General features: G+C 43.7%; 1 protein-coding gene across 1 annotated transcript in view; it reads right to left on the bottom strand.

Moving 5' to 3' along the window:
- Positions 1-4,440: 4,440 nt before the first annotated feature.
- LOC138648916 (ras-related and estrogen-regulated growth inhibitor-like) overlaps positions 4,441-16,271 on the bottom strand; it is a 167,192-nt gene continuing 155,361 nt past the window's right edge. The window contains exon 4 of the mRNA XM_069738897.1: positions 4,441-9,522. Within this exon, the coding sequence (XP_069594998.1) occupies positions 9,040-9,522 (483 nt within the window). The 3' untranslated portion in view covers positions 4,441-9,039. The remainder of the gene's footprint in view (positions 9,523-16,271) is intronic.

Genomic DNA, 16,271 nt, shown 5'->3' on the forward strand with positions numbered 1-16,271 from the left:
CATACGCATCCATCATGCAATACCATCAGGAAAATGGCTGAATGACTCCAAATGTATTCTTCAGCAAAAAAACAACCACAAATAATGTTACTAAGAACTATGTCCAGCGTAAAGAAGAACAAGAAGTTCCCTTAAGTGATGATATGGCCCCCACAGAGGCCTGATCTCATCATCAATGAGTCTGTGTGGGATTACATAAATAGACAGAAGGATTTGCATAAGCCTCCATCCACTGATAGATAGATAGATCAGGTAGGGAAGATATGCGAGATGGAAGGAATATAATTAGTTTAGATTTGTCCACATTGAGCTTGAGGAAGCGAGAGGAGAAGGAGGATATGGCTGATAGACACTCCGGGATTCTGGAGAGCAGAGAGGTGACATCTGGGCCAGAGAGGTGAATCTGAGTGTCATCAGCATATACAGTCATGGCCAAAAGTATTAACACCCCTGCAATTCTGTCAGATAATACTCAGTTTCTTCCTGAAAATGATTGCAATCACAAATTCTTCGGTATTATTATCTTCATTTAATTTGTCTTAAATGAAAAAACACAAAAAGAATTGGCACTGTTCGAAAAATCATGTGATGCTTCTCTAATTTGTGTAATTAACAGCACCTGTAACTTACCTGTGGCACCTAACAGGTGTTGGCAATAACTAAATCACACTTGCAGCCAGTTGACATGGATTAAAGTTGACTCAACCTCTGTCCTGTGTCCTTGTGTGTACCACATTGAGCAATGTCAACCCGTACTATCCGTCGGCGTCTGAATGAAAAGGGACTGTATGGTAGGAGACCCAGGAAGACCCCACTTCTTACCCCGAGACATAAAAAAGCCAGGCTGGAGTTTGCCAAAACTTACCTGAAAAAGCCTAAAACATTTTGGAAGAATGTTCTCTGGACAGATGAGACAAAAGTAGAGCTTTTTGGGCAAAGGCATCACCATAGAGTTTACAGGAGAAAAAAAGAGGCATTCAAAGAAAAGAACACAGTCCCTACAGTCAAACATGGCGGAGGTTCCCTGATGTTTTGGGGTTGCTTTGCTGCCTCTGGCACTGGACTGCTTGACCGTGTGCATGGCATTATGAAGTCTGAAGACTACCAACAAATTTTGCAGCATAATGTAGGGCCCAGTGTGAGAAAGCTGGGTCTCCCTCAGAGGTCATGGGTCTTCCAGGAGGACAATGACCCAAAACGCACTTCAAAAAGCACTAGAAAATGGTTTGAGAGAAAGCATTGGAGACTTCTAAGGTGGCCAGCAATGAGTCCAGACCTGAATCCCATAGAACACCTGTGGAGAGATCTAAAAATGGCAGTTTCGAGAAGGCAACCTTCAAATATCAGGGACCTGGAGCAGTTTGCCATAGAAGAATGGTCTAAAATTCCAGCAGAGCATTGTAAGAAACTCATTGATGGTTACCGGAAGCGGTTGGTCGCAGTTATTTTGGCTAATGGTTGTGCAACCAAGTATTAGGCTGAGGGTGCCAATACTTTTGTCTGGCCCATTTTTGGAGTTTTGTGTGAAATGATCAATGTTTTGCTTTTTGCTTCATTCTCTTTTGTGTTTTTTCATTTAAGACAAATTAAATGAAGATAATAACACCAAAAAATTTGTGATTTCAATCATTTTCAGGAAGAAACTGAGTATTATCTGACAGAATTGCAGGGGTGTTAATACTTTTGGCCAAGACTGTAGTTGGTACTGGAAGCCATAGGACCTTATAAGTTGTCCTAGGCTAAGTGTATCAATTGAGAAGAGTAAAGGCCCAAGGACAGAGCCTTGAGGGACACCAACAGAGAGGGGGCGAGATGAAGAGGTGGTATGGGAGTAGGAAACGCTAAATGTGCGGTTGATAAGGTATGAGAAGATCCAAGATATGGCAAGGTCTTTGACCCCAAAGGAAGAGAGGATCTGTAGTAGGAAGCAGTGTTCAACTGTGTCGAAGGCAGAGGACAGGTCTAGAAGGAGGAGTATAGAGAATTGTCTGTTAGCTTTGGCTGTAAGTAAGTCTTTAGTAATTTTGGTCAGGGCAGTCTCAGTGGAATGGTGGGGACGGAAGACAGATTGTAGGTTGTCGAAGAGAGAGTTAGATGCAAAGTGAGAGAAAAGTGTAGCATGGACATGCTGCTCAAGGAGTTTGGATGCAAATGGGAGCAAAGATATGGGGCGATAGCTGGACATAGCGCTTGGGTCTAGGGATGGCTTTTTGAGGATAGGTGTGATTGTGGCATGTTTGAAAGCAGTGGGGAAGGTACCAGAAGTTAGTGATAGGTTCAAGAGATGAGATAGGGATGGGATTAGTGTGGTGGTGAGGTTGGGGAGGAGGTGGGATGGGATGGGGTCAAGTGCACAAGTGGTGAGGTGTTTTTTTGAGAGAAGATGAGCAAGCTCCCCTTCAGTGATTTTGGAGAGGGAAGTTATGGGGTTAGGGCATTGGTCTGGTATACAAAGGGGTTGTGGTGGTTTGACGTCAAAGATTTGCTTCGTTTGGTCTATCTTATTTTTGAAGTGCGTGGCAAAGTGCTCGGCAACAATTAGGAAACTCGTAGGGGGCAGTGATGGGCAGAGGAGGGAGTTAAAAGTGTTGAACAACTGTTTGGGGTTGTGAGATAGGGAAGATACGAGGGTTGTGAAGTAGGCCTGTTTAGCAGAGGTGAGAGCTGATTTGAATGTGAGTGTTGCTTGTTTGAGTGCAGTTAAATCATCTTGCAAATGAGTTTTCATCCAACGCCTTTCTGCCATTCTGGATGCTTGCCGAAGCTTTTTAGTGATGTTATTGTGCCAGGGTTGTCTATTGGTTCTTCGCACTCTGCTATGCATGACAGGGGCGACCATGTCAACACCTGATGCAAGAGTGGCATTGTAGAAAGCAGTGGCAGTGTCTGTGTCATGGATTGAGGATATGGATGCCAGTGGTAGGATAGAGTCAGAGAGTGTGTGGGTGTCTAGGTGTGCGAGGTTCCTGCGTGGGTGCGCATGGTGCTGGACATGGGTGACCAGTGAGGAGGACAGGGATTAGAAAGTGAGTAGATGGTGGTCAGATAGAGGGAGAGGGGAGGTTGTGAAGTTAGATAGAGAGCAGAAATGGGTGAAGACAAGGTCTAATGTGTGTCCGTCTGTGTGGGTGGCTGAGGAGGACCACTAAGTAAGTCCAAAGGATGAAGTAAAGGAGTTTGGAGGCTGCTGACTTGTGGGTGTCAATGGGGATGCTGAAATCACCCATGATGATGGTGGGAATGTCCGCAGAGAGAAAGTGAAGGAGCCAGGTGGAGAATTGGTCAATAAAAGCAGTGATCAGGCCCGGAGGTCGGTATATGACGGCCATTTGGAGGTTGTAGGGGGAGTAGATGCGGACAGCGTGGACTTCAAAAGAAGGGAGGATAAGTGAGGGTAGAGGTGGTATTGGGTTAAAGGTACATTTGGAAGAAAGGAGAAGGCCCACTCCTCCACCATGTTTATTGCCAGGGCGAGAAGTGTGGGTGAAGTGGAGGCCACCGTAACATAGTGCAGCAGGGGAGGCTGTGTCAGAGGGTGTCAGCCATGTTTCTGTGATGCACAGAAAGAAAAGATTGTGAGAGGTAAAAAGGTAGTGGATCACATGGAGTTTATTGCAGATGGATCGGGCATTCCATAGTGATCCAGAGAGAGGGTGCAGGGGGGTGGCCAAACTCTGAGTCTTCAGAATTGTTCATAAACTGTGTGTGAGTATCGAGAAGAATTGATGCTTTTATGCTATTTTGAATGCAAAGGGCGGTCACAATAAATATTGGTTTGATTTAGATTTCTCTTTCATTCATTCACATTGCATTTTGTTAATTGTTAAAAATTAACTTTTAACTGTTCTATTTTTGAAGGCATCTATGCAGCAATTTTTCCCACCAGCCTAAAATGTTTGAAAAATATTGAGTATTGCGGGGCAAGATGTCTGAGTGAAAGTAATGTGATTTGAATAGTAATGAATTTTTTTTCTTATGTTCGTAATAGGGAAAGGACAAAATGCACATCAGAAAAATGTGTCCTTCTAATGTGTACCGTGTAGTGATTGGCAAAGCCACAGCTCCGGCAGCAATCTTGGGAATGACAATGGCCCAGTACTGAGAGGTTGGAAACTGCCTTACTACGAAGTTTAATATTACAGAGCTGTAACACGCAGAAAGGAAATGAGTCGCGGGAGAGCGAACATTGCTTTCTAGAGTTCATCTTTACTGACACCTCGGTTTGCAGGATTAAATCAGTTGTTAAAGAAGCTCATGCCTCTGCTATTTTTTCAGTGCCAACAAAGAGGTGTATATTGGCCCTTGGACCCCATAGTCAGAGTCATCTTTGGCTCGCATGTATTCCAAAGACATACTGATAGGGAACCTAGATCGTGAGCCCCATCAGGGACTGTGGCAATAATGTGTGAAAACTGTAAAGTGCTGCAGAATGTTAGCGTTATGTAAAAATAAAGATTATTATTATAAAGCATATTTATCCAGGTCACCATCAGCTTAACAACAAAATCATTTCATCAGATCTCACAAATTATTCACAATATTATTTTTTTTCAACCTTATTTGCAATATTTTATACAAATATAAACATTTCTCTCATCACTTTTTTATACTTTATATTTATTTCCTTGTCTCAGTTCCCAAACAATTATATAAATCCAGTTCTTAAAGGCAAGCTACCAAGAGATCTATGTTCATGGCCATAGTAGACGTACGTATTTCTTTCAGTATATCTCAACTTTGAATCTGTCATCAGGTCAAAAGTGGCTAGCTTTTGCTCTTATGTTATTATGTTAGTTACTCCAACTACTCCCCTGAGTAAATAATTTTTATTTTTCCTTTCTAAATCTGCCACACAGTTCCAGAGAAATGGACCTTTTTATTTGGCTGTAATTTGTATGGTCCTTACTAATGGGGAATGGCTGAAATGATCCTCTGGGGCATGTCTTTCAGCTTCTCTTCAGTGTTACCCTGTTCGCCACATCCACTTAGTAAAGATCTTAAAAATCAGCACTAAATTTAAAAAAAGCCCTTATCTCTGGAGCCGTGTGGTAGAAGTAAATGAAAAAAAAACCCTGAATACTCAGGTGAGGAGCATGAATAAAATAACAGCAAAAATGCCCACTTATGACCTGGTGATAGGTCCCTTTAAGCTACCAGAGGTTAAAATTACAATACAACACTCCCCTTCTTCTCAATATTAAAAAAGAGTCCACAAACCTTGTAATAAAGTCTCCTTTTTACAGTGGCATGTAGAACTTTGGGCACTCTTGGTGAAAATTACCATTACTGTGAACAGATAAGCAAGTTGAAGATTAAATGATCTCTAAGGGTATGTGCACACGTATTCTTGGCCACTGTGGATTTTTCCACAGCAGATTTGATAAATCTGTAGGGCAAAAACGCTGGGTTTTTGCTGCAGATTTATTGCGGATTTACCACGGTTTTTCTGCGGTTTTCCATAGGGGCAGCTGTAAAACCGTTGTGGAATCCGCAGAAAGGAGTGACATGCTGCGGAATGTAAACCGCTGCGTTTCCGCGCGTTCTTTTTCCGCAGCATGTGCACAGCGTTTTTGGTTTCCCATAGGTTTACATTAAACTGTAAACTCATGGGAAACTGCTGCAGACCTGCAGCTGTGGAAACGCTGCGGATCCGCAGCAAAATCCGCATCGTGTGCACATACCCTAAAAGGCCTAACATTAAAGATGACACATTTACTTTGTAATTTAGGCAAAAAAAATGTATTGACATCTTTTGCATTTTAAAAATTACAAAAAGGAATATGGTCCAGAGCAAAAGTTTGGAAACCTTTGGAGATTTGTGTGCTCAGATAACTTTGACCAAGGTTTCAGACCTTAATTAGCCTGTTAGGGTTATGGCTTGTTCACTATCTAGGAAAGGTCAGGTGACACAAATTTCCCAGGTTTATAAAAACCCAGCGTCCACTAGCCTTGTGCCCAAAACTGCAGCCATGGGTTCTTCTAAGCAGCTGCATAGCACTCTGAAAGTGAAAATGGTGGAGGCCCACAAAGCAGGGAAGGCTATAAGAAAATATAACAACATCTGTAAAAAAAACACTGAAATTGAAAAGAGGATGGCTTCTACAAATGGAAGTGATCCCAAACACACGTCAAAATCCATACTAGACTACCTAAAAAGGCTTAAGCTGAAGGTTTTATAATGGCCCTCACAGTCCCCTGATCTGAACATCATTGAAATCTGTGGCTAGACCTCAAAATAGCAGTACCTGCAAGACAACCCAGGAATCTCACAGAACTGGAAGACTTTTCCAAGGAAGAATGGATGAAAATCCCTCAAACAAAATTGAAAGACTCTTGTCTGGCTACAAAAAGCATTTTGCAAGCTGTAATACTCTCAAAAGGGGGTACTATTAGGTACTAACCTTGCAGGGTGCCTAATCTTTTGCACAACAATATTTTTTTTGCCTAAAATACAAAGAAAATGTGTCATCTTTAACTTAAGAACTTTTAGAGATCATTTCATCTTCAACTTGCTTAACTGTTCACAATAACAGTAATTTTGACCAGGGGGTCAAAGCGTTTGCACGCCACTGTATGTACATACTTTTTAGTTTCTAATTGGTTGATATCATGACAAGTCCAGAGACACAGAGACACATTCGCTGGCTGACCGGCAGGTCAGGAATTCACCTAAGAGGGGTTCTTCATATCTGAGCTCCTAATATTTGAAAACCAAGGTTCTATCTAAGAAATTACATTGTTTTTGCTGCAATGTGGCTGAGCTCACAGCCTGCTGCTTTACTGTTGAAGGGGTTGGGAGCTTTGTTAAAAATGTGGTCAGATAAGTTTATTCTCAAGCATTATGGCACTTATTAATGTAGATTACTTTAACATCTTTTAGTGCCTCCATGCTATTTACATCTGGGGCAGCAGCACTGACAATAGTCTCGGCGTGTATCATTTTATGGCCAAAGATGGGAAGACCTGCGAGATCTGATGACATGCCATGCGACTAACATGCCTGTGCTTACAGCGTCCTCTCGCCACTATACAGGACACATGTACTGAATTCACTGTACAGTCCATTACATATTGCTTCATGCTGTGCCCTATCCAGAGCCTTTACACACTGTCGGGAAGCTAATTACAGGAAGAGCAGCAGATCCTGTCAGTTAGGGGGCATATCAAAGGACTCCCATAAAGGGCCACAGATTATTAATGTGGCCCCTGGACCGGTTCTACCAATCAATTTGCATTTATTTTTATTGGGAGCTCTATTATTCTTTATGGATTGGGCTTCATTAGTGGTGGCTACTAGGAAACAACATGTTATCACGTAACTGTGTACAGTAGATACGTGAGGAAAGGAAAGAGGATTTGGAGATGGTATTAAGGTACCTTCACACTGATCAACTTTCCAACGATCACGACCAGCGATACGACCTGGCCGTGATCGTTGGAAAGTCTTTGTGTGGTCGCTGGGGAGCTGTCACACAGACAGCTCTCCAGCGACCAACGATGCCGAAGTCCCTGGGTAACCAGGGTAAACATCGGGTTACTAAGAGCAGGGCCGCGCTTAGTAACCCGATGTTTACCCTGGTTACTATTGTAAAAGTAAAAAAAAAAACACTACATACTTACATTACGGTGTCTGTCACGTCCCTCGCCGTCAGCTTCCCTGCACTGTGTCAGCGCCGTCCGGCCGTAAAGCAGAGCACAGCGGTGACGTCACCGCTGTGCTTTATGGCCGGCGCTCACAGTCAGTGCGGGAAGCTGACGGCGAGGGAAGTGACAGACACCGGAATGTAAGTATGTAGTGTTTTTTTTTTTTACTTTTACAATGGTAACCAGGGTAAACATTGGGTTACTAAGCGCAGCCCTGCACTTAGTAACCCGATGTTTACCCTGGTTACCCGGGGACTCATCGCTGGATCGGCGTCACACACGCCGATCCAGAGATAACAGCGGGTGACCTGACGACAAAATAAAGTTCTGGCCTTCTAGCTCCGACCAGCGATGTCACAGCAGGATCCTGACCGCTGCTGCGTGTTAAACACAACGATATCGCTATCCAGGACGTTGCAACGTCACGGATCGCTATCGTTATCGTTCAAAAGTTGCTCTGTGTGACGGTACCTTTAGAAGAAATGTGTCTACTTAAATTCAATACAAACCTTAGGTAATACTCTTGTCCTAAAAATCACAAACAACTGAGACATTGCTCCCAGGATTATAACCCAAAGGAGTAAAATTGCTGTTTAATCTGGAGTAAGAAGGATGTGCTAGGTCACTGGACATAACCATGACATCTAGGGACCAGGTAGCCTTTCCAAGAATCAGACACAGTCTCTCGGTTCAAGGAACATCCACACTGGAGATCGCTGCTTTAGGCCAAACTCCAAACAGTACTTGGTTGGGGTGAATAGCAACGTTAAGATATGAAAAAAAGACGAATAATTATTCATTTTTCATCATCTTAAATCCCCTCCATTAAACACTGCTTCATTTCAAAAGATCAAGAATGTGAGACGTTAGACAAATTCTTGGACAATAATTATAATGAAAGAGGTGGGAGTATTTAGTTGTCTCCAAAACGGATAACGCCACGTGTGAAAACTTCCCATTAAAAATTCTCTATCTGGACACGGCCAGAGAAGCTGTTCTTGGTGAAGCCTTTAACTTCAGTCTATGGTAACGTGGCACAATAACACTAAAGAAACACTGGTATAGCTCTTATGTCACTTCTCCATAAAGGACAGAAGAATAATCCATCCGATTAGGTGAAATAAAGAAAGCATCATGCCGTTGATGCAATGCCTTCATCTTAATTAGATTAATTAGTCCTCTGGTGTCATTCTCCTAAATATCTTGGGCCACTTGCCAAACTAACAACATAAATTAGTATTTTAGTGTGTTGTGGCAAACGTGTATCCACCCTGCTGACCATACCCCACTAGTGAAGACATCCGCATGTCTTTTTATTCTAGCATACTCAAGAGTTGTGCTCAACATTCATGTAGTAAATCAGAATTCTCCTTCATTGCTTTTTATCAATGCAAATCATTCCTGAATATAATCTCGAAAAGAATTGAAACTTAAACTTCGACCATTCGCATTTAGAGCAGAATTGGCATAAATTTTGGGAATCTTTTCCATCAATTTGGATACATTTCTTTTTTTGAAAGTCCCAGGAGAAAGGCTTCCTTGTCTAAGTAGTTCATAGTAAAGTGTGTTGAAGACCAGAGCTGTTTCTTCATAATTGTCCCTGGTGGAAATTTCATAGTATGGATGCTTTAAGGCCTTTGAGAGTTTTTCCCCATCTTCAGTGGACACCATGCGATCATACTGGAGATCTTTCTTGTTCCCAACAATAACTATAGGGGGTTGCTCTGTTGCTCCTTTCTTATTGGCAGAGTGAATGTGATTAATTAAGAAGCATAATCTCATGACTTCATCGAAGCTGCAGCGATCTGTTACGGAGTACACCACTGCAAAACTATCGCCCCATTTAATTTTCTCTTCAATCTGAAGGGAGTCCTCCTCCTTAAAAAGAAAAAAAAAATAATGCATTAAAAAAGGTAAAGATGTAATTTTCTATATTATTTGTAATGAAAGCTAATTAATACCTTCCAACATCAAGATATCAGTGGGGGCTGTCCACTGAAATGGACCTTAGAGGTGAAGTCTTGGCAAGTGTGCCAAATAGATGGTTGTGTGGCTAATATATAGAGAGGCTCGAAATAAAACTACAAAATGTATAGCGCTCATAATATGGCAACAAATCTATTTTTTTCTCTTTTGTAAAAAATAAAATATAGAAAAAACAATATAAATTTGGTATTACCATTATCATACTGACCCACGCAATAAAGTTAAAGGGTAATTCCCAAAAAATCAAATTGTTCCTATATAAGTGAAAGCGGTTACATTGCTGATCACTGGGGGCCCGACATCTTGGACCACCAAGGATCCCAAGATCATGGTTATTGAACACCCATAAAAGGGCACTGCAGTCCCATCATGAATATAGCGGAGATGTGTATGTGAGGCCCAGGACCGCTACAAAATATCTTGGTGCCTTAGACAGCTGAAGCCAAAGGCGCCTCCCCCCAAGCAAAGGAATGGGTCACAGACTAAGGAGACAGGACCCCCAACGCAGCACCTCCACCCTCTGATCGGTAAGATAACAAGCTCTGATGACCACTTCCACTGAAATTGTTACCTTTATCACCAAAAGATACCAGGAAAAATAAAAAAAAGTGGTGTACTTTAGGGGTGAGGCTTAATCGGGAGATAAAAGTTATATATAGAATCATTCATTGTTTGTGGATCATTTAAACAATACAATGGACATATAGAGATATTCACCCTAACATCTAATATTTTGAATGTCAGGCCCAGACTTAGGAAGGCAAGAGGTAGCGCCCTAGGCGAGTGCCTACCGTGCCTACCCCTCCTCCCAGCCCTGGGTAAGAACTCTGCTTTACTTCCTGGCATAAATCTTTCATGTATAATGTGGATTAGTATTGATTCTGCCTTTCAGAGTGTTATATATTGTGAACGTGTTCTGTGCTTACATTTTGTCACATCTTTCAGCTGTCGTGCACCAGCATCAGAAAAGGGATCTAGTAATGGACTTACCTACATTTCTGTCATAGTTTACACTACTTTTATGGTGCAGATATTGATGAATTACATTACTTTCCCTGAGGAAGCCACATTCACTGTGGCAATACGCGTGTGCTTTTTCCCACATTATTCTCCTCTTCAGCACTTATGGCTCTATTCAGGTCCTGAGGACGTTTGCAGTTTTTGGCCCAGGTCACCTCTTGTTCCTCTGACATCAGAGAAAACTGGGTAATCCTTCAATCTCCATGGCTTTATTTTGTGCCTTGATAAGCTATTAGACGTGTAATTCAGCATATGCGTGCATATGTGCATTTATCTATACATGTTAGGTCCTTTCGATCTTATGGTGCTCCGTGTGCGGTTCCACCATTACTCCAAAGCAACATGCCCGCTGCCTTGGGGTCATACTTGATTCCGAGCTTTCATTCACCCCCCACATCCGATCACTGGCTCGCTCTTCTTATCTGCATCTCAAAAACATTTCTAGAATTCGCCCTTTTCTTACTTTCGACTCTGCAAAAACGCTTACTGTTTCACTTATTCATTCTTGTCTGGACTATTGTAACTCTCTACTAATTGGCCTCCCTCTTACCAAACTCTCCTCACTCCAATCTGTCCTGAATGCTGCCGCCAGGATCATATTCCTCACCAACTGTTACACCGATGCCTCTACCTTGTGCCAGTCATTACACTGGTTAGGTTACCCATCCACTCCAGAATCCAGTACAAAACTACTACCCTCATCCACAAAGCTCTCCATGGCTCAGCACCACACTACATATCCTCTCTGGTCTCAGTTTACCACCCTACCCGTGCCCTCCGCTCCGCTAATGACCTCAGGTTAGCATCCTCAATAATCAGAACCTCCCACTCCCGTCTCCAAAACTTTACACGTGCTGCGCCAATTCTTTGGAAGGCACTACCTAGGTTAATACGATTAATCCCCAATCCCCACAGTTTTAAGCGTGCCCTAAAAACTCATTTGTTCAGATTGGCCTACCGCCTCAACGCATTAACCTAACTATCCCTGTGTGGCCCATTTAAAAAAAAAAAAAACATAATTGGGTTCCTCGCATCATGTTCTCATACACTTTATGCAGTCAATAGCCCTCTGTGTCTGTACTGCTACATACTTAGGTAGTTAACTGGTTCATGCAGCTTTACATGAACACCCGAGCCTTACACTATGGCTGGTCCGAATAACTAAAGCAATTGTTACCATCCACCTCTCATGTCTCCCCTTTTCCTCATAGTTTGTAAGCTTGCGAGCAGGGCCCTCACTCCTCTTGGTATCTATTTTGAACTGTGATTTCTGTTATGCTGTAATGTCTATTGTCTGTTCAAGTCCCCTCTATAATTTGTAAAGCGCTGCGGAATATGTTGGCGCTATATAAATAAAATTATTATTATTATTATTATGGTGGCTAACTGGTCCATTTCTTTGGTACTGTGAATGAATTTGATTCAAGATGCATTCATCTATCTATTCTGTGTAATTTAACTACTATGTGGTGATTATTGCAACTACTTGTTGTTTTTTTGAGCCATACTGAAAACATATATGTATCTTTTCATGCATTGGGGATTATTGTGTGGGTAGCCTTGGCCTTTATATCAAGGCATGGCTAGGCAAAACATTCTTTGCAGATTTTAAATGTTTTCATCTGTAACTGTGTCCTGTTCAGAGTTGTGTTTTTTCAAATAAAGTACGTATTACTTATAGGATATATTTGGGTGTTCCCATTCTTGTGGGTGTAGTCTTTTTTCTTTTGTTGTTCCAGTGCTTATTACATGCTCATGGAGAACCCCTGTTGTACTGTTTAGTGGTGCCCTCCAAAGCCCTAGTGCAGCGCCCCAGAGACCTGGTCGTTGCAGTAATGTCGCTCTGCCACTAAGGGGAGTGATGGTACGTCTGATGGCACTAAAGGAGTTCACCTGACCAGGTATCACAGTCACACACTACATTTCACACTCCGGCCACCAGGGGGAGCAAAAGGTTCTATTTATTAGGCCACTCCTCACACTTTGGTAAAACTGGGGGTTGGATAGGAAGTTAGTCAGAAGCTGGCTGGGTTTTGTCCAGGCAACATCCCGTGGCAGGGGATGTTGCGGGGAAGATTCAGAGGGGTCCCTGTCAGGCGTGGGAACCTGGCAGTGACTTAGCGACAAGGACAGATCGTTATAGAGCCGCGCCTGCATTACCTTGCGGCGGCATCTAAAGAAAGGACACGAAGCGAAATATATTGTGGAGAAGTGAGAAACAAGATCAAAGCACAAAGGAGAACGAGTAGGAGTCATGTCCCGAGATCGGCAACATCCCACTGAGGCGCGTAGCCGGTGGCCAGAACTCCGAGGAAGTAACTGACTCCAAGCATTACTTCAAACAGAGGCAGGACAGTTGATTATAGGTTGGCTGTCTAACATACATCACCTAAGAAGACATAGGGGGCAAGCATGGACAGGGGCGTCTCTAGGGTCCCAGAATAGCTCCGAGCCTTCCCGTCAAATGGGTGCGTCCTGTTATGGACCTGGTGGTTAGGAGCACCCGAAAAGACCTGATGGTTAAACTAACAAAGGACAAGCTCTGGGAAGTGGGAGCTCTGCTGACCGCAACCCCTAATCCTATCACACACACTAGAAATAGCCGTGGAGCGTACCTAACTCTGCCTAGATGCCTTTTCACAGCCTAAGAGCTAACTAGCCCTAGAGATAGAAAATAAAGCCTACCTTGCCTCAGAGAAATTCCCCAAAGAAAAAGGCAGCCCCCCACATATATTGACTGTGAGTTAAGATGAAAGTCACAAACACAGAAAGGAAACAGGTTTCAGCAAAGGGAGGCCAGACTTACTAAACAGACTGAGGATAGGAAAGGTAACTTTGCGGTCAGCACAAAAAACTACAAAAAGACCACGCAGAGTGTGCAAAAAGACCTCCGCACCGACTCACGGTGCGGAGGTGCCACTCTGCATCCCAGAGCTTCCAGCTAGCAAGGCAAAATCATGATAGCAAGCTGGACAAGAAAACAATGAATAAATAATTAACTAGCAGGGACTTAGCTTCTGCTGGAGTAGACAGGTCACCAGAAAGATCCAAGAGCGAACAGAACCAGTACAAGAACATTGACAGCTGGCATGGAGTAACGATCTGAGTGGAGTTAAATAGAGCAGCCAGCCAAAGAATAAACTAAGTCACCTGTGGAAGGAACCTCAGAAGCAGCAGCTCCACTCACAGCCACCAGAGGGAGTCCATGGACAGAACTCGCCGAAGTACCATTCATGACCACAGGAGGGAGTTCAATAACAGAATTCACAACAGTACCCCCCCTTGAGGAGGGGTCACCGAACCCTCACCAGAGCCCCCAGGCCGATCAGGACGAGCCAAATGAAAGGCACGAACTAGATCGGCAGCATGAACATCAGAGGCAAAAACCCAGGAATTATCTTCCTGACCATAACCCTTCCACTTGACCAGATACTGGAGTTTCCGTCTCGAGAATTCAAAATCTTCTCCACCACATACTCCAACTCCCCCTCAACCAACACCGGGGCAGGAGGATCAACGGAGGGAACCATAGGCGCCACGTATCTCCGCAATAACGACCTATGGAACACATTATGGATGGCAAAAGAAGCTGGAAGGGCCAAACGAAATGACACAGGATTGAGAACTTCAGAAATCTTATACGGACCAATGAAACGAGGCTTAAACTTAGGAGAGGAAACCTTCATAGGAACATATCGAGACGACAACCAAACCAAATCCCCAACACGAAGTCGGGGACCAACACAGCGCTGGCGGTTAGCGAAACGTTGAGCCTTCTCCTGGGACAATGTCAAATTGTCCACCACATGAGTCCAAATCTGCTGCAACCTGTCCACCACAGTATCCACACCAGGACAGTCCAAAGGGTCAACCTGCCCTGAAGAGAAACGAGGATGGAAACCAGAATTACAGAAAAAAGGCGAAACCAAAGTAGCCGAGCTGGCCCGATTATTAAGGGCGAACTCAGCCAAAGGCAAGAAGGACACCCAATCATCCTGATCAGCAGAAACAAAGCATCTCAGATATGTTTCCAAAGTCTGATTAGTTCGTTCGGTTTGGCCATTAGTCTGAGGATGGAAAGCCGAAGAAAAAGACATATCAATGCCCATCTTAGCACAAAAGGACCGCCAAAACCTCGAAACAAACTGGGAACCTCTGTCCGAGACGATGTTCTCCGGAATGCCATGCAAACGAACCACATGCTGGAAAAACAATGGCACCAAATCAGAGGAGGAAGGCAATTTAGACAAGGGTACCAAATGGACCATCTTAGAGAAGCGATCACAAACCACCCAAATGACCGAAATCCTTTGAGAGACAGGGAGATCTGAAATAAAATCCATGGAAATATGTGTCCAGGGCCTCTTCGGGACCGGCAAGGGCAAAAGCAACCCACTGGCACGAGAACAGCAGGGCTTAGCCCGAGCACAAGTCCCACAGGACTGCACAAAAGAACGCACATCCCGTGACAAAGAAGGTCACCAAAAGGATCTAGCCACCAAATCTCTGGTACCAAAGATTCCAGGATGACCAGCCAACACCGAACAATGAACCTCAGAGATAACTCTACTAGTCCATCTATCAGGGACAAACAGTTTCTCCGCTGGACAACGGTCAGGTCTATCAGCCTGAAACTTCTGCAGCACCCGCCGCAAATCAGGGGAGATGGCAGACAAAATTACCCCCTCTTTGAGAATACCCGCCGGCTCAGGAACACCCGGAGAGTCAGGCACAAAACTCCTTGACAGGGCATCAGCCTTCACATTCTTAGAGCCCGGAAGGTACGAAACCACAAAATCAAAACGGGAGAAAAACAGCGACCATCAAGCCTGGCTAGGATTCAACCGTTTGGCAGACTCGAGATAAGTCAAATTCTTGTGATCCGTCAAGACCACAACGCGATGCTTGGCTCCTTCAAGCCAATGTCGCCACTTCTCGAATGCCCACTTCATGGCCAACAACTCTCGATTGCCAACATCATAATTGCACTCAGCAGGCGAGAACTTTCTAGAAAAGAAGGCACATGGTTTCATCACCGAGCCATCAGAACTTCTTTGCGACAAAACAGCCCCTGCTCCAATCTCAGAAGCATCAACCTCGACCTGAAACGGGAGCAAAACATCTGGCTGGCACAACACAGGAGCAGAAGAAAAACGACGCTTCAACTCCTGAAAAGCCTCTACAGCCGCAGAGGACCAATTGACCACATCAGCACCTTTCTTGGTCAAATCAGTCAACGGTTTAGCAACACTAGAAAAATTAGCGATGAAGCGAGGGTAAAAATTAGCAAAGCCCAGGAACTTCTGCAGGCTCTTCACAGATGTCGGCTGAGTCCAATCATAAATGGCCTGAACTTTAACAGGGTCCATCTCGATAATAGAAGGAGAAAAAATGAACCCCAAAAATGAAACCTTCTGAACTCCAAAGAGACATTTTGACCCCTTCACAAACAAGGAATTCGCGCAAAGGACCTGGAACACCATTCTGACCTGCTTCACATGAGACTCCCAATCATCCGAAAAGACCAAAATATCATCCAAATATACAATCATGAATCTATCCAGGTACTTTCGGAAGATGTCATGCATAAAGGACTGAAACACAGATGGAGCATTAGAAAG

This window comes from Ranitomeya imitator, chromosome 9 (genome assembly GCF_032444005.1).
Source record: "Ranitomeya imitator isolate aRanImi1 chromosome 9, aRanImi1.pri, whole genome shotgun sequence".
Classification (NCBI taxonomy): domain Eukaryota; kingdom Metazoa; phylum Chordata; class Amphibia; order Anura; family Dendrobatidae; genus Ranitomeya; species Ranitomeya imitator.